Source organism: Molossus molossus, unplaced genomic scaffold, assembly GCF_014108415.1.
Source record: "Molossus molossus isolate mMolMol1 unplaced genomic scaffold, mMolMol1.p scaffold_m16_p_18, whole genome shotgun sequence".
Classification (NCBI taxonomy): Eukaryota; Metazoa; Chordata; class Mammalia; order Chiroptera; family Molossidae; genus Molossus; species Molossus molossus.
This window is the reverse complement of record NW_023425353.1, coordinates 51,366,602-51,390,515: the sequence shown is the minus strand read 5'-3', so window position 1 is coordinate 51,390,515 and position 23,914 is coordinate 51,366,602. Positions and strand designations below refer to the sequence as shown.

General features: G+C 42.8%; 1 protein-coding gene across 1 annotated transcript in view; it reads left to right on the top strand.

Annotated features, from left to right (window-relative positions):
• Positions 1–23,139, top strand: part of GADL1 (glutamate decarboxylase like 1) — a 160,591-nt gene extending 137,452 nt beyond the window's left edge. Inside the window, exon 15 of the mRNA XM_036266891.1 lies at positions 22,149–23,139. Coding sequence (XP_036122784.1) covers positions 22,149–22,322 — 174 coding nt within the window. The 3' untranslated portion in view covers positions 22,323–23,139. The remainder of the gene's footprint in view (positions 1–22,148) is intronic.
• The last annotated feature ends 775 nt before the right edge of the window (positions 23,140–23,914 follow it).

The window sequence follows — 23,914 nt, the reverse complement described above, 5'->3', positions numbered from 1 at the left end:
TCCTTACTCTATCCTCATTTTTTTGGATTCTTTTTTCTTTTTGCTCTTCTGATTGGGGATTTTTTGCTTCCTTATATTCCAAATCGATGGTTTGCTCCTTGGATCTACATACTCTATTACTGAAGCTGTGTAAATTATTCTTTATTTCAGTTAATGCCTCCTTTAATTCTAACTGTGTATCCATGATTTCTAACTGGTACTTTTTTATGCTCTTGATGCCCTCCCTAAGTTCACTGAGGTTCTCACTAAGTTCATTGAGCATCCTTATAAGCAGTATTTTGAACTCAGTATCTGTTAGGTTGCTTATCTCCCTTTCGCTTAGTTCTTTTATTGGGGTTTTGTTCTATTCTTTCATTTGGGACCTGTTTCTTTGTATCCTCATTTTGGCTGCCTCTCTGTTTGTTTCTGTGTATTACTTAATGAGAGGTATGGGGCTCGCTGAGACCCGGTGCTGCTCGTTTGAAAGAATTTAGGAAAAACCTGAAGCAGGATCCAAGACCGGCCAATCCTATGGTTAAGCAAGTGGCAACAGCTTGAAAGTTGTGTGGGGCAGGGCGGGGCCTCAGGGAGTCAGCAGGGCGGGGCTACCAGTGTGAGCCAGGTTGCTGGAGTCCCAGATATGGCTTCTGTCTGCCGCCCCCGGGAAGGGCTTACCAAAGGAACAAAGGCCTCTGACAGCACATTTGTCCCTGAGGAAGCCCCCTCTCCAGCTCTCGCTCCAGTGCCAAACAGCTCAGTTCTTCCCTGAGTGTCTCTGGTGCCCCTCGAGCTGCCTCCCCTCCGAGCTTAGAGGGAGAGAGTCCGATAAGTCCGTGCGCGGGCCCTTTAAGGAGCTGCCTGGGGCTCCAGCCGCTTCAGCTTCCCTGAGCCTCAGTTTCCGCTGGTTTCCAGCCAGAAGTTATGGGGATTCTCTTCCTGGCACTGGAACCCTGAACGGGACACCTGGTGTGGGACGGGGACCCCTCAGTCCTCAGGAAGGACCTTCCCAGCCGCGGGATCCTCCTGATTTTTATCCACCACACGTGGGTGTGGGACCAGCCCTTCTCTCTGCTGCGCGCTCCGCTGCCGCTGCGCCACCGCCACCCCTCGCGCCGCCGCCCCTCCTACCGGTCTGGATGTAGCTGCTTTTTTTTTTTTTTCCTTAGTTCCGTAGTTGTACGACTTCCATTCAGCTTGATTTCAGGCGGTTTTGAATGATGGTTGTTCTGTAGTTTAGTTGTAACTTTGATGTGGTTGTGGGAGGACGCGATACCGCGTTTACCTACCCGCCATCTTGACCGGAAGTCGAAAAAAAATTTTTTTAAATAATAAAATGTTAAATCAGGCAGAGACTACACTGGAAAAATAAATATACTTTTCTCTGGTGGCATTTAATTTATAGGAGGAAAAGGTGGTTCAGTTATCTCAAGAATTGTTCTTACTCACTGGCACTTTATATTTCATCTAAATTAATCCCGAGAAAAAACCCTATAAAGTGGCTTTTATTATTTCTATTCCACATATGGGAAAACTAAGAAATTAACCATGCCTTTCAGTGGCCACTGGGTAACTTAATCTTAAAACAATATAAACACGGTTGTAAAACAATAGGCTTGTTTTAGGATTTTCTGGTCTTTGTGGATGTGCTGTGTGTTTTTAAGTTCTCTTATGCAATGGCAGGGGTCAGCCTGCTGACCAAATCCAGCTCAGTGCCCGTTTTTGTAAATAAAGTTTCACTGACCACAGCCATACTCCTGTGCTTTCTATGATCTATGGTTGCTTTCACCTGCAACCTAAGTAGTTGCGACAGAAACTGTATGGCCTTCAAAGCCTACAATATTTATTATCTGGCCCTGTGGAGAAAATGTTGCCAACCCCTGTGCTACAGCTTGACACTGTGTCTCTCTATGACTAAACCACCTTGATGATGGCAGATACTCTGACTAATAGCTTGGTGTCATCAAGTTGTTGCCTTGACTTTGCCTATGAGAATCGAAGTGCATGGAATCCTCGGGGTCAAGGGCTTTATTCTCCCACAGCTAATGCAGACAAGACTGGTTAAAGCCAAACTTGCAAGCAAACAGGAGTTACCTCGGTTGCTCTGAAGCCGGACTCATCCCAGATCTAACTGAACCCACCTTAGCGTGAGTCATATGAATTAGGCTTTACTTAGTTATGCTGCAGCCACAAACGAGTCCCCTCCTTGCCCCTCACAGTCTCGGTGGTTTACATCGACAAAGGTCTATTTTTTAATCACATTTCATGTCTAGGCGGGGTGGGTGGGGGGTGGGGGTGGGGGGTCATTGGCACCTCTGCCCTGCCCTGGGGCTTCATGCCCGCATCCAAGCTGAAGGTGGAGCCCCCTCTGCGACCTGCCATCCTCACAGCAAAGGGAAAGGAGAAAAGGGTCCCGAGGAACACACGACAGCCCTTCAGGTTCACTCTGAGATTGGTCACACGGCCGTGGAGCGGTGATAGGTACCCCTGTAGAAGGAGGCAAGGCAGGTTACCAGGCAAAGGCACGGGGCGTCCTCTTACGACAGGACATTCGAGTAACTGAGAACAGGAATAAAATCCACCCAGGGCCCTAACGACCCGTCCCCCGAGGGCCAGCGAGAGGACATCCACCCCCCTACCCAGCGCTGGGGTAGCCAGAGTGGTTCTAAAACCTCGGAGCTCTGGCTCTGTGTGAGCGATTCACGGTTCTGTGTGGTTCTGGCCCCCAGCCTGGGTCACCCGCACACCGCGCTCCCGCTCTCTCGGGCACCCCCTGCTGGCGAGCGCAGGCCGGGCTGCGATGTACGCGCTACAGGGGCACTTCATCTACCCCAGACCTCTCCTGCTGCTCTCGGGATTCTAGATGGAAAGTAAAGATCCCCTGCCAGGCTGCCGGGTGATGATGCAGGTTTCAATTTCCTCTTTCGAGAGAGCGAACCCTTTTGTGAGCCGGGAGATGAAAGGTGTCTGTGAAATGCAGATATTTCCGCCTGGAGGTCAGCGGAGCTGAAGGAGATATTCAGGATCCTTCCCCAAACTGGGTCAGGACCCATTCGAGGAGGAGAGGATTATTTCTGGAAGCCACACGATAATCCACTCGCACAGGTTGCAAACCGTAATTTAAGGAGCGTTTCTGGCCGCGGAGAGACTGTCCGGGGAGGGGGATTAAGCAGCCAGCGGAGCCCGGCCCTGGTGCTCGGCTTCCGTTTGCAGGGCTCGGCTCAGCACAACTCCATTATTTCCAAAGCTAAGTGAAAACACGTTTTACAAAGCAATTTCATCACCTTCTATCTACCTCTGAGCAGTTACATCAAGAAGGCAATACAAAACTGCGAGCAAGGAAGAAAAACACACACAAACACAATTTAAAAATAAAAATAAAAATACACGTGTTGAGTGACCTTCCAAGTGAATGTGAAGGCTTAGAGGTTATCTCGTGGTTCTGTGCTTTTGTTTGCTTATGGGATGTATTTATATTAAACATGAGAAGCCTTCTCATTAAACTCAGTGACAACTTAGGGACATCTGCCCTTCCTGCTGTGCGTCGGTATTGTCCTGGGTGAGCCAGCCAGTACATTCACTCAAGGCCCAGAGAAGGACCTCAGCTTTAAATATTTAAAAGGAGAAAAGCCCAATGTGCTCATGTTAGAGTGTGTGGTGGTGCATCTATGAAACCCAAGGATATCAAATGAAAAACGTTCAGAGATTTTCTAGAGTAGGGTGTACAAAGTGGAAAATCGTTAAAAAAAAAAGCTTTTTTCTTGCATTAAAGAGAAAGAAAGAAGGAGCTGGAAAGTTGAAATTTGCATCAGAAGGCAGCTTTTCAGCAGAATAATTTCATCACCACAATAGCAAAAAGTACACGAAGTAACCAAGAATTCAAGCATAATACCAATAGAAGAAAACTAAAATTTTAAGGCCACCAAAAAACACACATAGTTTTCCAGTGACAATTTCTGTTTTGCAAATTATTCCAACTGCAGCAGCTTTAAACAGCCATTTTTTTATGCTCATGGACTCTGTGGGCGAGGAGTTCAGACAGCACAGAGAGAAGAGCATGTCGGGAGCCTCACCTGGGAAGACTGGACTAGCTCAAGGTGATTCGGTGGCCGAGGTGGAATCTTCTGGATGCATCTTCCCTCACGTGTTTGCTGCTTGATGCTGGCCCTTGGCTGGGACCTCATTTGAGGCTGTCGACCAAGGCACCCACATGAGGCCTTTCCAGGTGTCCTGGGATTCTTCGTAGCATGGGGGGCTGAGGACAGTTGGTCTTGAAAAAGGGAGTATTCCTGGGAAGCAGCTGCACACTGCTCCGCCTCTCCTGACCTCACCTTGGAGGCCACACAGTGTCCACTGCGTCTCAGTGCTCACTGACCTGCCCACCTCCTCTCTGACCCAGGAAACCTCCTGAGCAGGGCCAAAGAAAATGCAGCTGTGTTTGTTTTTGTTTTTTTTCTTTATTGATGTTAGAGAGAGAGGAAGGAAGAGGGAGAGAGAGATAGAAACATCAGTGAGAGAGAACATCGACTGGCCGCCTCCTGCATGCCCCCCACTGGGGATCGGACCCACTACTTGGGCATGTGCCCTGACCAGGAATCAAATCAGTGGTGGGTTGACACTCAACCACTGAGCCACACCAGGTGGATGGCAGCTGTATCTTTTTTTTTTTTTTTTTTTTTAAAGAGCTTCATTTCGAAACTGAAAAACACCATAATTTGGATGTGAGAAAATTAATTTTCCTAATTAATATAGGCTTAATATAATTATATTAACAGAAGGGTCTTTTTTAACTTATCAAAATATTTCTAGATATCATCTAAGAGAATAAGTAGATACCAATAGTAAGAACATTTTGAAAAGGATGGCCCTGGCTGTTTTGACTAAGCGGTTCGAGCGTTGGCCTGTGCTCTAGAAAGACCCGGGTTCGGTTCCTGCTAAGGGCACGTGCCTCGGTTGCAGTTTGTCCTCGGCCCTGGTTGGTCGTGCAGGTGGCAGCCATTCACGTCAATGTCTCTCTCTCTCTCGCTCTTCCTTTTTCTTCCTCCCACTCTATCTGAACAAAAAATGGAAAAAAATGTCCTCGGGTGAGGATTAAAAATAAATAAATAAAAATAAATGCTTAAAAATAAAATGAAAAGGATGGCTACTAATAAGGGAATTCGCCTCTCAAGCACATTAACATTTTATAGACTACAATAAATAAAACAGCTTGGATTACTCTCAGAATAGACATATCAGTCTTATAGAATAGAAAGCTGAGGCCCAGTTTCTCATAGGAATCATACCTGTTCCCAATACATGTTGGGGAAAGACAAGCTTATTTCATCAAAGGTGTTGAGATGACTGGTTAACTGTGGGAGTATGGGGAGGGTATCTCTAACTTATGCAAAATACAAATGGAATTCTCAAATGGATTAAAAGTTTTAAGTGTCAAAATCAAATCAGAAAAAAATAAACAAATATTTTTAAAATCTTGGTGTAGATACGGCTTTCTAAGTATAACACCAATGTTGGAAAAATATATGTACATAATTGATCAGTCTGATTATATAAATATTAAAACTGTAAATGAGATAACTAGAAACAAAATTAAATCAGGTAAATAACATGCAACATGTAAAACAGATAGTCAATGTTCTTAATAATAAAGGGTTCTTTTAAATCAGTTAAAAAAAAAGGGTCATCCAAAATGGGCAAAGAACATGAACAAGCAGTTCACAGAAGGAAGATATTCAAATGGCCAGTAGATATGTTGAAACCCCGGGGACTCACTGGACTTACTGGTGGAAGATCACAGGAATGGAATAATGATTACCTAAGAGAAGCAAAATAGCCCTTCGATTGGATGGTGATATGGCTTTGTTATGTAGCTGTACTTGGGGCAGACTTCAGATTCAATTATGTAAAATGGTCATTTATTATTTATTATTACTCTACTTAAACATAACTTGACAATGTGTGGCTTAGTCTTAACTCTTAATCAGAAGAAGCTTGGTTTTCATAAAGCAATTGGCTTCTCTGTGACCGTTTTGTTTCCCCAACTTCGTCAAGAATGGCGGACCCCAAGGGCCCCTTCCTTTCCTTAGACTGGTCAAGCAGGACGTAGTCCCTTAGCCAACATCTTAAGGGCTATTTTTCAGATATGCCAAAAGGCTAAACCTTGAATAATACTAATAAAGATATTGTGAATCTAATTCAAATGTGGTTTGTTTATTTATTTATTTATTTATTTATTTTCATCCTCACTCAAGGATATTTTTCCATTGCTTTTTAGAGAGAGTGGAAGGAAGGGAGGGAGAAAGAGAGGAAAAAATCAATAACATTGATGTGAGAGAGACACATCAATTGGTTGCCTCCTGCACAACCCCAACCAGGGCTGGGGATCTAACCTGCAACCCAAGTACATGCCCTTGACCTGAATCGAGCCCTTGACCCTTTCGTCCAAGTGCCAACACTCTAACTATTGAACAAACCGGCCAGGGCTGGAATGGCAGAGCCCACTTTGTCAAATAAACCCTTACATAAAACTTCGGTGTATGAGACGAGTGAGGTGGAGCTTGGTGTGGGCCAAAGAGAGCCCTGTCCACTTCGCTTCCTCCTTGACCGTCTGCCGCACTCTGCGGCCCGTAGCCTCCTGGGCCACCATTGCAACACCATGACGTCAAGGAAAAGGCAACCCCCAATTTAGACAGTAGGTAAAACAGTGTTGAGTGAGTTCCAGAGGCAGAATATATAATTCACTTTTGTGAATTTGCTCGACATGCGCAAATTTAAAAACTGTTGCTTCGCCCAACCAGTATAGCTCAGTGGTTGAGCGTCGACCCATGCACCAAGAGGTCACCAGTTCGATTCCGGGTCAGGGCACATGCCCAGGTTGTGGGCCCGATCCCCAGTGGGGGGCATGCAGGAGGCAGCCAGTCGATGTTCTCTCTTATTGATGTTTCTATCTCTCTCTGCCTCTCCTTTCTTCTCTCTCTAAAATCAAGAAAGAAAAAAGAAAAAGCTGTTGCTTTGTGTTCGCAGCATACATTGTAAAAAACTCTTTATAAAGCATTTATACCAATTCCAGTGAGGAACGCCTAATGCCTATTCACATTTTCTCAATATTTTTATGACTAGTACGAGAACAAGAATTGTTTTAAATATCCTCATAGTAGCTCTCTTTGATTCAGTTAAGAAAATAGTCATAAAGCCAGCTCCATGAGACCCGTGACTAGACGTCCAGGTTTTCCCGAGGTGGAAACACCAGGTGTCAGGATGCACGAGAGCTGAACGAAGAAGTGCAGTGGAATGATAGGAAAACCACTGGAAATAGGGATTTAAAGAAAAGCCACAGGGAGAAGTGGGTGTAGGTCCTGTGTATGCAGCTAACTGTTGGATGGACACCGAGAATCTGCATTCAACCCCAAAGCTCAAAACGACAACTTGAACTTCAGTTTACTCTAGAAGCAAACAATCAGTGCAAAAAAACTGTAAACGAGACCAGGATGCAGGTGGGTGTGTGCAAGTAGGTGGTGGCAGGAGGGTGGGTTCAAGCTGGTGGGCACCTCACTGAGGCCTAATGCAGATGCCTTCCCAGGCTGTGCAGAGCTAGGTGTCTGCCAGGACAGCACAGCATACACCCTGGGGTCCCTTCCTTCTTACTCCCTGGCTGCTCCGGCCCCGGAATCTGCTATCAAAACCAATCGTTCTGCTACTCAGGACGCTAGCCTCCCAAGCCTGATATGCAGGTTCGGTGCTTTAAAATGATTGCTGTGCCAGCCCCGGGACCACCTCCCTCATCTGTGCCTGAGCAGCACCTGGGCCTTTGCACGTGTGCTCCAAACAGCCTCCTTGGCTGCTACAGGCTTGTTGGCGTGCAAGGAGTCCAAAGACCGGGCTGGGCTTGCTGATCACCCGGTGCCAAAAACCGCAAGGGATTCGGATTCTCTGGGAAAGTTACCCTGGGAAGACCTGTGCGAAAAGGAATCAGAAATGGCATCCTCTTTGGAACGCTTGTGTCGCTGGGTGTGTGGGGAAGTGTGGGAGTAGCATCTGGGTGGCCGAACTAGGGGACCTGGTCCATCCCGGAGTCGGCAGCAGGGCCGGGCCACCTGAGGGCCTCCACGCTGTGTCGCTGCACAAACGGCCAGATGCAGCGTTTGGAAATATCGGACCACTGCCCAGAGGACCTAGAGAAACCCGAGGCTGTCCCCTTTCCTCCTCTCAGACTGAGAGATACTCTTTGAATGTGTTACGGCTGACAAACCTCAGAAGTGGGGGGTGAGGGAGGGAAGAGATAAACCACAGAACGTATATGCATGTATGTGTAACCGTGGACAGAGACAATAATGCTGGGGACGGGGCTGGGGGGCGGATCAGGAGGAAGGTGTCAATGGGAGACAAAGGAGAAACATCTGTAACAAAAATAAATTAATAAAAAAATTAAAAATAAGAATCTTTGCGGAATCATTGTACAACGTATGCACCTATTGGACCATCATGTTGTACACTGTAAATGTATATAGTTTTTACCGGTCAATCATACCTCAGTCAAGGTGGAAAAAATAAAAATGAAACAACAACTGAAGAATCTATGGGAAACAACAAAACAGTACTCTCTGTCTCTGAGGATCCCGTGTACATTGCTCACCCGTCAGTTTAGTGGTCTGCTCTGGACCACACAACAGGAATAACTCACAAGAGACACTGAAACGATCCAGGGGGTCAAGACACAGTGTAGGAGGTGTCCCTGCATTTGGTACCTTTGACCTTCAGACATCAATGTGAATAGCACACTGAAGTCATTGCAACAACTCAAGATGCTTAGACTCCTTTCCACGTGCCCCTGGAGAGCCACCACCACCCATGGCTGCAAATTTCCACATAGCTTGTCATTTTAAGGAACAATATGGGGATCTCCCTGCACGGGCTGAAATTTGGGAGTTGGCCCACGACAGTTAGTGAGGAGCTATGAGCTCTGATGGTCGCTGTGACACAATTGGGTATTAAATTTTTGCTTTATAGAGTGTGGAAACCGTTTATTGTGTCCATTCTTCAGCTAAAGCTTTCGGTTCAGTTTGGTTTATTTTTATAACTGTTCGTTTCAGCAGCCTTGAATATATGACTGACATTAGGGTTATTGGAATTGCTGTCATCGTCATTTCTGTGTTGTAAACACCCAATGTGAGGCTGTGCTCTTTAGTCTTGCTTGGATCTGAAACTTTATTTTTGTGGCTTTGCTCCTCGCCTTTGGAAAGCGTAAAATGGGGAAGTTCTCTGAGGTTGAAGCACTTTTCTTTGTGTGCACGTCTGATTTTCAGAAACTTCTGGAGGAAAATAAGGCTAAAAATCTATATTTGAGATGAGGTATGTCCAAAGTGCAGCCTACTTCTCCATGTTTTGCCAAGCTGAAATGATCTCTTAGTTGCATGTGATTTCATGGGCTATAGACCACCAATTTTACATAATTTAAGCTTGGGAGACTTTTACCAATGCAGCTCACCTCTAAATTATAGGGAACAGTTATCGGGGAAGTGGGTGAAGGCTGTGCAAAGGAGTAAGGGGAGAATCTGACAGTTCAGGAATAGCAGAAAATATATTGAAAGAAGCAAATGGATTCTTTAAGCAATCAAAACAAAAGACTTTTTTTGCTTCCTGAGCCATGGTTAAGTGTTTTTGAACACTTGATCAGGTTTTACGATTAGCAGAAAAGTTGGCCCTGCAACTTCTTTGAAGGTCACTGGTTTATTTCACTGTGGAATTGACATAAGCAATTTGAGAAGGGGAGAGTTCCAATCTCCATCCCTATCCTCTCTGAAAATTATTTTTTCTGTCTAAAACACCTCTCACCTCCCACCCCACCACAGCCTCTTTCAAAGTCCTCGTTAAGAGACTGTCCTTCTTCCTGCTCCTAAATTTGCATCATGGTAACAAAACGTGAGGAGCCTTCTAAATGTATAGACCACTGAGCCTATCTCATTGGGGTTCAAATCCAGTTGCTCAGGGGATCTATACCTGCAGGCACACTGGGGAAGCACCTAATACTGCTCTTCAATGTCCCTTTGATAAAAATGTAAGTGACAGGACAGGACAAGGAAACTGTCCGATTTTGGACACAAGCTCATGAATATGGGACAAATGACCTTTTTGATTTATGACCTTTTCACGTGTCCAAAGAAGTAAGTTTTAACTTATAAACTATTTCTGTATCCTGAAAAATACTTACACTTACCTTACAAAACTATACAACACATAGAAATTTCTAGAATACGATGGAAGCATCCCTTCCCACGATACATTTCCGTGGAAACTTCCCTCCTCGCCCCCAGCCCCCAGCGCCCTGCCCCCAACCAAACCGCCAAGATGACTAACAGTTGCCTTACTTCAAAAAGGAAAAAAATTTACTTTGTCAGTGTTGGAAACAACTTGGAGCTTGAATAGATTAATACAGAAGTGGCACATGCAACATCTCCGAATTATTTAAATACAGTCTAGCCCTGGCCGGTTTGGCTCAGCGGTTAGAGCATTGGCCTGCGGTCCGGAGAGACCCGGGTTCTGTTCCCGCTAAGGGCACGTACTTCGGTTGCAGTTTGTCCCCGGCCCTGGTTGGTCGTGCGGGTGGCAGCCACTCAATGAGTCCCTTCACGTCGATGTTTCTGTCTCTCTCCCTTCCTCTCTCTCCCTCCCACTCTATCTGTACAAAAAAATGGAAAAATGTCCTTGGGTGAGGATTAAAAAATAAATAAAAATAAAAAAATAAATACAGTCTAGATGTTTTGGGGAGAAGCAATAAATTACAAGTCATATTTTCACAACACTTTCAAATGCTCATGTCTCAAGAGATAACATGAAGTAGTGTAGTAAAAGACTAGGTGTGAATGTAAATTGATTAAGAACAAATTCATTTTAAAAAATTAATAATATGAGTTCATATTATCGAGTGCCTAGCAGGTGCCAAATCCTGTGCCTGGTGCATCTATATATACTCTTTCACTGAGTCCACATGACAACCCTACAGGGGATTATCAGTCCTTCACAGAAGAGGAATGTGAGTCCCAGAGGCATTAAATATTTGCCCAAAGTCACTTAGACTCTCAGGAATTGGGTCCCCGGTCTGTTGGTATATTCATGGATAGTCTATACTATATAGCAGCATCAAAACTAATCTACAACAGGGAAAAGGGGTTCTATTGATCATCACAGGTATACATTGAGGCTGTCCTGAGAAAACTGGATGTTAGGGCCCCAGTGTGAACTGAGCTAGTCTATTTAGACATCAGCAAAATAAGCAGAGCGTGGGGGGCATAGGAATTGAATAGGGAAATAGAGAAATATTTGCTAGCTTTTAAAAACGACTCCAACATATGGCAAAATCAAACATAATGAAAGATAATGCTAGCTTAGCTACCACAACTCAACTGAAATCTTCTATAATTGTATGGGAACTGGATCTAATAAGTATGGTGCATGTGTTTGAATGTTTGATCTGATAGGCTGTAGAGCCTCCAAAAAGCTTTGAGCCAGTTTCCACGAGTCCACACTGCCCACCGTGAAGAAAGTGTCAAATGCCACCGTATCCAGATACTGTCATCCTTTGCATCTAAGATAGTGGTCGACATGACTCTTCTCATTTCACACCTGCGGAGAATTTAAATGTTTTGTCTGAACATCCCAACTCAAAGCTCCATTTTCTTTCGCGAGTTTGTGCTCTTGTCTCTTCTTGAATGAGAATATTCATCCATCATGCCCTATCTGCTTGTTCAGAGCATTACTTGCTGCACCTACAGTATCATAGTCCATATTGTGTCAATCTTGTGAAGAGGTAACATACTGTTGTGATTATGGCCTCCGGCCTAGAGATAAGCAAACCAGAGCACTGGGAGATCAAGTGATTCATCTCATCTTCTATAGCTACCTGTCCTCTCAGAACCTCTTTGTTTTTTAAATCAATTCCTTTTAAAATGTATGTACAAGTAAACTTCACCTCTGAAGGTGTACAGTTCTATGAGCGCTGACAAGTACATCACATTAGCGACTGGCTTTATGTTAGACCCTAAGGGATATAAAGAAAAATCAGGTAAAGGCCCTTCTTTAGACAGAATTTACAGTACAGCGGTCACGAATCCACCACTACAGTATCACACTGTACCCTTCCATCACTTCTAAACAGTTTCTCGGGCTGCCTCTTTGTAGTCAACCCCTCCCCTCCAACTCCAAACCCTGGCACCCTCTGATCTGTTCTTCATCTACGTGGTTTTGCCTTTTCTAGAATTCCACATAAATGAAATCGTATGGTTCGTCGCCTTTTTGAGTCGGGCTTCAGCATAATCTACTGGAGATTCATCCATGTGGCCTCAGTAGTTTACTCCTTCTTATTGAGGAGAGTAGTATTCCAAGGTAGAGGTGTACTACCATTTATTTATCCATTCAGTGCTTGAAGGGCATTGGTGTTGTTTGGGGTAAAGTTGCTGTAAACTTTTGCATCTCTTTTGTTATTAAGGCTATATGTGGTCAAAGTATTTACTTAAAAAATGTAAGAGACGTAACATATTCAATACTTTTACTTGATTTGCGATTTTTAAGAAAATATTCCAAATTCTGTATCAACAGATAATTGCCCCAGAAGGCAATGCATTCAACTGTACAGTGCGCACCCTTCTGCACGGAGCAGTGGCCGAATCAGCCTCTACAGCTCCTATCAAATAATTACCAACAAAGCAGTCTTGAGCTATTTCCTATTTCAAAAGGCAAATACATAATGATGAAATTACAGGGAAATCGGATCATTTTACCCGAGACTAACTGAGGAAGAAGAAACAAAAGCAGAGAGAGAGTTAGGCGGTACCTGGACACAAGCTTACGAAGGCTACAGTGTTCCCCTCTGTGTTGCCAGACGCGCTGGGTGCTCTAGCAGTGTTCTGGAAGGTCGTGGTTTCTTCCCTGATGGCAGACGGAACGGCCTGTGTGGTCAGGCGGAGCCCACAGTTTTGCTGTTCAGGGCTCTGAACTCAGAACAATTTCAGACAAAAGCAAATTGTGTCGGGAGGGCAAATGTCTATTCTAAATGTGTATGGACAATCACATTTGGGGCAAGAGACCAATTGCTCAAATGTATTTGGAAATACAAAGCAAAGAAAGATTTCTGTGTTGTGAGGTAATACCTGCTTCTTTGGTATCAAGTGAGAGATTCCATTTACTACATTTGAAAGATGTAAAGCTAACCATTACCACAAAGTACTTTTTATATAAGACTTTAAAAAATCACTTTCTCCTTTGGGCTGTAGTATTTCATTTATTATTGTTGTTGTTATTATTATTATTATCCCCACCCGAGGACATTTTTGCATTTATCTTCAGATAGGATGGGAGGGAGAGATGGAGGAACAGAGAGAAACATTGATGTGAGAGAGACACATCGACTTGTTGCCACCCACACAACCCCAACCAGGGACGGGGACAAACTGCAACCGAGGTACGTGCCCTTAGCGGGACCTGAACCTGGGACTCTCTGGTCTGGGGGCGACGCTCTAACTGCTGAGCCAAACCAGTCAGGGCGGACTATAGTATTTTAGACTATAAGGAATGTTTTCTTCCACCAGTTGTTCATTTAGCAACAAGCACCCTGGGTAAGACAGAGGTTACAAACTGGAGGATATAGATTTAGCTGGATTCAAAACCAATTTCAACTCTCTACTCGTGAGTCGCATGTGGAACAGAAGAGCCCGTTGTTCTTTACAGTAGAGGAAACCCAGATATGTGGTTCAAAGAAAAAGTGTTCATTTAGGTTTTAGGGAGTCCCTATAGGTGACATATCCCTGAGCCCTTTCATAGTCAGATATTAACCAAATACACCTTTGCACTGGAGAATGTACTTTCTTTACAACTTGATGCTAAAAGGCAAACAGATGTAAATTTGTGTTTAGACTTTGTGAACCACCAGGGTTGTTCTGATGACCTTCCATTCACTAGCTCATGAAAGGACCATCATGATGCTTTATTGATAGAGATAAATATCAGAGAAATTAATGAACAAAGAAAGAAATTGTATCCTTTCTTACACCTCCAATTATCTGTATCTGCAGAAATGGGCATTCTCTCCAGGGTAACTTTTCTCAGGTGCTAATTGGCCTTCAGCTTGCACGAACTGTCTCCTTAGTTTTCCAAGACAGGGAGAATTATTCTTTTCCTCCTTGTCTGCCACTGTGCCCTTCTCAGAAGAAGGGGAGAACATGGGAAGCCCATTCCGGTTCTTGGAATGATTTAGGCATGCTAATTGTTTTCTTTGGCTGGTATTCTTCCATTCATGTTCTGGCCCTTGATGCTGTATATGGCCTTGACCCACATTGCGTCTCTATCTGGCCTCATAAAATCTGAGATGTCCCCAAACTTTACCAAAATAAAAAAAATCTCTTACTGGGGAAAGGAGTTATGTAGCTGGTTACAAGTCTCAGAAACAGTGTTGGTTGGTTGCCAGGTACAAAATGTGAACATTTGATGCCAACTCTTTCCATGAGCTATATTTAATATTCTACTCAGGACAATGCGCACCTCAAGTTAACATGGAGGATGGTGCCTATTAGGAACCCAGATTATTTGTGAAGAAAGCATAAAGCAAGTTACTTTTTTTGTGTGATTGGTCAAGAATAACAGTGTTGGGAGAAAGCCACAGTGGCAACCCTGCTCACTCATCTATGGTTCTGGGTTCATGCTCAACTGGAGAAGGAGGTCCAGAAGACCTTTGTCATGTCTCGGCTCAAGGTAGAATTTATGAAAGAAGCCCCATGAACATAATTCCTATGTGCTCTTTCCTTTGAAAGGGTACATTTTACACATCATAATGCATTTTTCCATTTTGACCAGGGAGTCAGTATATGATGTCCAAAGCCAAATCTGTCTTATCATCCATTTGTATACAGCCTAGGAGCTATGAATGACCTTAACATTTTTAAGTGGTTGGAAAATAATCAAAAGCAGTAGAACATTTTATGACATATGAGAATCATGATATTACATTTCATTGTCCCTAAATAAAGCTTTATTGGAACTCAGTCATGCTCATTTGTTAATATATTGCCTAGGGCTGCTTTCATGCTCAATGGCAGAGGTGAGTATTTGCAACAGAAATGATATGACTTATAAAGCCTAAAACATTAATTATTTGGTGCTTTACAGAAAAATTAAGTTTGTCACCCCAGATCCAGAACAACTAACATTCAAGAATAGCAGCTGAATTAGCCCTCACTGCCTTGCTTTCCCCGTGTCTCTTTTGCTTAACCATGTAGTAGAATGAATAGCTTTGGTATAGCTATAAACTCTGTCTTGGAGAATACAGAAGAGGGAAAATATGTATAAAGTTTAGTGTAGATATAAGAAAATTAATAAATCTTATAATTGACTTTTTATATAGATTAAAAATATCATAGATAATTTTCCACATTTAATACAACTCTCCATCGTGTAATATACTCTTAGGGAAAAACGTTGACTACACTACAACTCTCATAATTTATTCTTCAGTTTTCACTCTGCCTACTCACCTCACGCTCTACCCACATGATTTGCAGTGATTAGTTTAGCCTCCTCAAAGAATCATTGCTTCCTTAGAGAAAACGGAATGTAGATTAATTAAACTGAAATGGAGAAGACAACTCTCAAATCTGGAGTTTGGGGGAGAATTTGGAAAAATACAAATCTCTCTGGATTTTTTAGAAACTCTGAATGGTATTGCTGTCTAGAGTCACAGTGGAAACTTATGGGGGTCTTTCTGCCTAGATTTGCTGCAAAATGATCACCTTTTTTAAGTATAGATTTGTATTCTCAGCCTCCTTGGTTACTATGCTGCTCCATATTAACAGGTGATAAATGTGACTATTTTGCCCTATTAGCAAATGATGGGAAAAGTTGTATAAGGATTCTAAAGTCTTGTCTGGCCAGTGTGGCTCAGTGGTTGAGCATTCACCCATGCACCAAGAGTTCGCTGGTTCGATTCCCAGTCAGGACACATGCCCAGGTTGTGGGCCCAATCCCCAGTAGGAGACATGCAGGAGGCGGCCAGTTGATGTTCCCCCCCATCGATGTTTCTATCTCTCTCTCCCTCTCACTTCCTCTCTCTCTAAAATAAATAAAGGAAAAAAAAGAAAGAAAGAAAGATTCTGAAGTCTAGGACATTTTGAACCATTTATAATTCTTGGACTAGAGATAGAACTGATGTAGAGGTTTCATGATTGGGTCCATGGTTTCACTGAAATGCCATCATACCTGAAGAAGCTCCAAGACTTAACCATTGGGAAATGTCTAGGTAAACTACAGCATCGTGGCACAGTAGGATACAAAAGCCCATTCAAAGTGGAATGAAGACCATGCTGGTGAGTATGCAACATAAGATTCATGACTCACACGATACACATGCGCAGGAGCCAGGAGTCACAGGAGAGAGAAGCCGTCCTCCCTGGGTGGGCCCCTGCCTCTGCAGATCCGCGAACCTAGTGACAGCAGTGTGCAAAAAGAAAAGCATGGAACTTGAGTTACTGTTTAGAAACTTTTATAACAGAGTAACTTTACTGTTGACGTTTAAAATAAAAGAACAAAATTGGGGCCAGGCTGGTGTGGCTCAGTGGTTGAGCCTCGACCCATGCACCAAGAGGACGCTCCGGTCAGTGTTCTCTCTCACGAATGTTTCTCTCTCTCTCTCCCTTTCCCTTCCTCTCTCTCTAAAATCAATAAAGAAAACATGTTTTTAAAAAAAGAACAAAATTAGGATTTTTTTTTTGTCTTTTTTATTTTTATTCAATAATTCAATTTTATTTAGTAATTTACTTTTATGGTGTTTCACAAAACTGCATGGAATGCATTGGAAAAAATAAACTTCCTCAGAGAGAGTTTGAGAAATACTTTATGTATTTAAAAAAATATGTTGCTGTTAACATTAAATATATAACACATTTTTCAAAAGAAATGTCATTTTATGGACATGACAATTTTATTTTAATAAAGAGGTGATTATGGCCCTGGCCAGTGTGGTTCAATGGTTAGAGCATCGGCCAGCAGACCAAAGGGTCATGGGTTCAATTCCAAGTCAAGGGCACATACCTGGGTTGCAAGTTCAATACCCAGGTCCAGATCCGGCATGTGCAGGGAGGCAACCAACCGATGTCTCTCTCTTTCTTTCTCTCTCTCTCTCTCTCTCTTTCTCTCCCCCCACCTTCCTTCACTCCCTCCCTTTCAAGCTCTCTAAAAATTAATGGGAAAAATATCCTTGGGTGAGGATTTAAAACTTTTTTTTCTTAATTAAAAAAAAAAAAAGAAATTATGGTTCCTAGTCAGTTACTTGTCATCAAATTACTATATTTGGCCAGAATGAGAGGATGTTTTAATTATTCTTTTTTCCCTTGGGTTTAAGCAACTTTTAAATATCAAATGCTATTTTGTGCTGCATGGGTGTGACAACAAAATTCTGTTTAAATGACTAAATCATTGCTGGAGCATTATTAAGGGGGAAAAACCAGCAGTCCTACAGAAACATGTCAATTAAGTTCCTGTGCAACCAGATAGAAATGTCAAGATCTTCCTCCACTTAAGATGCAGGGACCAGTGCACTGAGGCATGAGAAAAGAACTTGATTTACAATTTGAAGGAAAACCAGCAGTAAAATAATTGAGAGCCGGAAAGCAATCTCATTCCTGCCAAATTGCTTTCCTCCATGCATGCTCCATTTAGGGACTCTCTTTGGATACTTACATTTAGTCTGTGCATATTTTCCTTCCCCTGTGAATATTCCATCCTGTTGGATTAGGGCTATTTCTGGGCTGTGATCAGCAAAAGAGAATATCCCAGTTACCCGGCACTGAGTGGTGCCCGGAGCTTGATAAATAGGAAAGGGTTGATATCGTTTTAAGTGTGAAGGTGATAAACTGACTGTTAATGAGAATATTCTTGGTCCCTACATTGCAAAAACATGAGTTCCTTTCAAGTAAGCTTTAGTTTGAGTTCCCGGAAATCAGACGCGTGAAGGCTGATTGCAGATTGTAAGGAGCGGGTACGATATTTGTTAACAACAACCTCTACTACTGCTACAATTATAATTTGTGACAGAGACAATGAATACCGGCCGTGGTGTCGCTGGTGCTGTCTTCCCCAGGGAGTATTCACGGACAAAGAAGGCCTTCGCCTCTTGCCTAGGAGTAATTACCTCTAGGAATTCATCTTATATTCGTGCATCCATACATAAATTTGTGGTATTGTCAAAACTTTACTTAATTGGTTCCCCAACTCATGTAGATATTGAGTCATCTATTTATCATTTTTGAAAGTCAGGGACAAAATTTGGCTGAGAAGTTTGGTTCTTTCTCCATTGTTTTGCCATGGAAGAATATTCTTATGCCTTTCCCAAGAGCAAGAACTGAAAGATCAAAAATACTTTTGTGTGGAAATATTGAGGGGCCATCTTGCTGTAACCTTTCTTGCTCACATTAGAAAATATTTTTGGTTTGCTTACAAGAAATGCAATCCAAACATTTATTTTGACGATTGCCTCATGGGAGCCTCTGGCACATTGATGAGTTGGAATCACAGTCTATGCTCCCCAAAGGTAAGGCATAAAATATCATTTGAGGGGAAGAAGAGAGGTACTGAAAAATAAACAGTATAGACAATGCAAATTAGCATTGAGCCAAGAACGTGCCTGTTTTAAAATTAAAATTGGCTACAAGCCAGGGCCAGTTATAGCCTGGATATGTAGAGGAGGATGGAGAGGAATATGAAGGAAATCCCTCCTCCCCCAAAATCTACAGAACCACGATCTGTAAACTCTAAAATTGATAGTGTCTGATTTTCCCGGCCAGACATTCATCCCTGGTGAACCAGCTCTTCCTGGTATTGGTCACCATTGTTTTTCTCCCCTCTCTTCATTTTACATCAAGAGGCCTTTTGTTCTTGAAATTAAAAATAAATGTGCCTCGCCCTGGCCGGTTTGGCTCAGCGGTTGGAGCATTGGCCTGCGGACCAGAGAGACCCGGGTTCGGTTCCTGCTAAGGGCATGTACCTCAGTTGCAATTTGTCCCCAGCCCCTGTTGGCGTCGTGTGGGTGGCAGCCAGTCTTGTGTCTCTCTTACATCGATGTTTCTCTCTCTCTCTTCCTCCCTCCCCCCCCCCTCACTCTATCTGAAGATGAATGCAAAAATGTCCTTGGGTGAGGAAATAAATAAATAAATAAATAAATAAATAAATAAATAAATAAATAAATATGCCTGTTATTGGCCTAAGTCACACCACAATTCTACATTGCTCTGTGACCAAAAACGAGGATTTTAAGAGCAGTGAATGACAACTGATGGGTTAGATGTTTAAATTACATGTGGCTGTGCCCACACTCATGTGCATACACACCTGTGTGCACACACATGCACCCATTCACATCCACATCCGAAACCCTCCTACCCAAGGGGATAACGACTGGTCAGTTAAAGCAAAGCGCCCTAGGAGAACATGTGATGCGTACCTCACTCGGGCAGTTTAACTTAAAACACACCGCTGTGCCTTTATTTCTCCACCTTCTGATGGAAAGGGGCTTTCCCCCCAACTCTGAAGACTTCCAAGTGCTTTCCAAAAGCAAGTGAGGCTTTCCCTGAGCGGAGGTCTGGTGACGAGAGCCCGCACTGTTCTGCACAGACCCCGCCTTGGGGATCGGACACCCAGCGCAGCCCGCTTGGGCCGTGTGAGTGCGCAGCCCCCGGAGCCATCTGGCTGCAGACTCAGTCCGGACTCTCACCGTAGCGTTTCAAAGCTTTTACAGGGCTCTTACCACACTCGACTTGCAGCTGTGTTTAGCAGTCCCCCTGGTCTTCCCAAATACTTCAAATAGGTTTTTTTTTTTAATGTTTTTATTGATTTTTTTAGAGAGAGAGGAAGGGAGAGAGAGATAGACACATTGATGTGAGAGAGAACTATTGATGGGCTGCCTCCTGCACGCCCCCTACTGGGGATTGAGCCTGCAACCTGGGCATGTGCCTGGACCAGGAACAGAACAGGGACCTCTCAGTCCATCTGAGGATGCTCAATGCACTGAGCCACACCGGCCGGGTTTCAACTTAGTTTACATGGAAGACATTCTCTTTTTGTAGTAACCTTTCATTTGCTTACATATAATTGCACTAGATTTTATAATTCTAAGAACAAATGATACTTGCATGAAGAGCTTTGGAAGAAAACTCAGTTGATGCTTGGAGCGTTCAGAATCAAGGGTTTCTGACAGATGAGCCCGACCACTGCAGTGCTTCCCACTAGCGTCCGCTTCCAGCTTCCACTGAACATTTCTCACTCAGTTTTGCAGAGAGATGGGAGGTGCTTCACTTAACCCCGATTTTCTAATCTCTGAAAAGCTCAGAATAAAATTTGTGACACATTTCTAGATATTTATAGAATATGATGGTTCACATTTTTTCTCTGACTTCATCTTTCTTTTCTTTTCTTTTTCTTTTTCTTTTTTTTTTATCCTCACCCAAGGACTTTTTTGCATTTGTCTTCAGATATAGCAAGAGGGAGAACCTAACCCGGGCTTCTCCGGTCTGCGGACCAACGCTCTAACTGCTGAACCAACCTGGCCAGGGCTGACTTCATCTTTTTTACTTTTTTTTTCTTTTATGTTCATATATATTGTTAGGTCCCATTAGACTAAGGGAGCTCCAATCTTTTGTTAGAATGACAACATGAGTGTACTTAAGAGGTGTTTGTGTTTGCTGTCATAGGCATAGTATAGTCCATGTTCTGTAAGATTTATGTTCTAAAATTAATACATGAGGAATAATGTACTTATTTAAAATTACCCTTGAACATCCCTTGAGAAGGCTCCATGGCCTAAAATCCTTAGTCTAAAATCCAAAGGTCGAAAATCCTTAGTTTTCCCATCAGCATTGAATAGATCAAGATGATGTCGCGTGTCAAATGAAGCAGTTTTGATGTCTTCAGGGGATTATCTGACAAACAGGTATGCTTAAAGCTGGAGAGGTGTGGGGTGGTCACACTCAGAGAGAGGCTCATGGGAACTGACATGTACACCTGTCACCTACGGAATTTTAAAGCCCATTGTGCCTGGTATTATTTATGTTTGCATCCCTCCCTTCTCGATTAGCTAAGTCTCATCTTTCTGAGAAAATGAAGGCAGAAACTCATTATGTTCCCTTCCCACATATCCAATAGGACACGCTAAAAAATGTTCACAGGGTTAAAATAAAATGAAGAGGGGAAACCCTTTGCTTGCATTTCCAATCCAGTAAGAATGCATTCTTAATGTTTTTAAGTTGGTGTTTCAAAAATTAACTTCACTATTTTAAGTTTATAAGCTCGTTCTTGGGTGGTCACACTGCTCATTTGAGAATGGGCTCATTTTCTCATGTGGTTCTTAAATTGGACTAATTCCTTCAAACATTAAACTTTTAGAGAAATTTGTGTGTTTGGATTTTCAGGGCTCATTCTTCTCATGTTAGGTAGAAATCTGTAAAATATGAGCTTCCTAATTTATTTGTAACTTTACACCTCTTAATAACAGAGTGTTTATTTTTCACATATGTCCTATTAATAAATAAACTAATTAACTCTTAGTCTTCAAAATAGACCTGCACATACTACCTGTATTAGTGTTTTTCTTGGTAAACTATCAATGCAAGGCTGTTATTTTGTGGGGGGTTTTTCCTCATCTATGACTATTTTATTTATTTTTTTATTCAAGATGCTTGAACTGGAATTTTTTTTAGTTCAAATTTGGGAATGTACCATTTGACACTTTTGAGACTGTGACCCCTGAGGACACCTGATTTGATTTTAATGAGGCAGAATTGCATGATGACGTAGGTTTCGGAGTATGGGCTCGGTCCTGCCATCTGCTGAATGTGGGACCTCAGGCTATTTATGTAATTATGCACCTCAGTTTCCGTATCTATAAATGTGCACATTAGTAGTAGTGTCTCCCTCATGGGGTTATTATGAAGATCAAATGAATTCATAGAGTTAAAGCACTAAATCAGTCCTCGTATGTTGTAAGTTCTCAACGGATTCTTATTAATGTGGACCTTGTTGTGCACATGGGAATGGGATCCACCCAGTGGCTACCCAGTAAATGTCCGATGACTGGGTTAGATGAATCGTAATGCCGTGGTGTTCTGGTCTTTCACCTTCACTCGTCCTCTCCACCCGTGCAGGTGGCCCCAGCCATTAAGGAGAGGATGATGAAGAAGGGAAGCCTGATGCTGGGCTATCAGCCCCACCGGGGGAAGGTCAACTTCTTCCGCCAGGTGGTGATCAGCCCTCAAGTGAGCCGGGAAGACATGGACTTCCTCCTGGACGAGATAGACCTACTGGGTAGAGACATGTAGCTGTGGCTTTTGGTCCCCCAGGGGCACAGGTTCTGCGCTGGGAAAGGTTACAGATCCAGGGCGTCTGGGGACACAAAGGCAATTACAACCTTCTGATGAGAAATAGAAAACACGCCCCATCCAGGCCCAGCCAAACCAAGATGCTGAACGAATAGTGTTAATGACTCTAGCTGCCTGGGCACCACTGTTTCTATAAAAGAGGAAGTGAACACGGATTTTCTCAAGGATGGTCACCAGGACAAGGAGTTGTAGAGAGTTTAGTTAGTACCATGTGGTGCCTGGAATCTAAGCTTTCACTGCTCTTTAAAGAACATACAAATTAATAGTTTAAAGCAGAGGTTCTCAAAGTGAGGCCCCTAGACTAGCAGCATGAGCATCACCTGAGAACTTGTTTAAAATGTGGATTCTTAGCCCCGCCTCATACCTACTGAATCAGAAACTCTGGCAGTGGGGCCCAGTCTTCTTGCTGCATTTTAAGGAACCTGCTGCGTGACTCTGAGACAAGGTAAGATCTGGGAGCCAGCGGTTCGGTGAAACTGTAACGACTGACTAGTCACTCTGATGTTTTGCCAGCAAAGGGGTAGCTAATATTTCAGTGGTCCCTGAGCCAGTCTGAAAACACAGCCTGTGGCAGTGGTAGCGCAAATGTTTAGGTGCATCAGAAGTACATCAAAGCTATTTTTTGAAAGAGAAGCTATCTAAGATATTAACTTTATAAAGATGTATCTTTTACGCAGACTGAATGTTTATTCTCAAACGTTGAAATTCACCATTATCTATACTAGATTATTTAGAGATAAGAATACAAGACAAACACTTTGTAGCATGGCCCTTGAAATCGAAGCAATAGTCCCAATTCACTTCTGAAAATCACTGTGTCATTAGTTTGGCATAGACATTAGATACATATGTCTCTAACTATGTACCTCTTTCAGCTCGAGGGGCCCATGTCTTAGTGCTCTCTGCTGGCAGGAAATAACCAGAATGAAGTACACAATGATACATTACCTTTCTCAAGCTTTAAAATGTCAGTACAGACTATTAAGTGTTTCTATTGGGCAGAGAATCTGGGAATTAGAGGCCTCTCAATGCAAACACCTCCATTTCCCTTAGGATTCGGTGATGGTATTTCCGTTGCTAATCCTGTTCCTAGATTTCTAGGAGAATCTCATTTGACTAAGAAATCAGCAAAATTCAGAGGAATGGTTGCAGAGTTCAACTAGGTAAAAGGATGAATCTAATTAGAGTGCTGATTTGGAAGGCAAATGATTGAAGAGTGTTCAAGTGTCAGACTTAATACACTCCATAACCTGTTGGTACTTCATCATTAACCTGTGTCATTTAAATTTGAAGAGTAAAAATCAGATATGTACTCTTTGCTTTTATTTCATATTTTATTTTTGGGGGGGTGTGGTTTCTTAATATCTTCATTGGTCAAAGAATTACTTCAATGAGTAGTAATCTGTGTATGTAGGAGTAGGTATTTGTGTGTTTGCGTTTCTCATTGCCTTTTGTTTTAATATCTTGATAAAATGTTCCTAAAATGGATGTTTGCAATCATTTGGGTTTCATGAAATAAAAAGCAACATTAG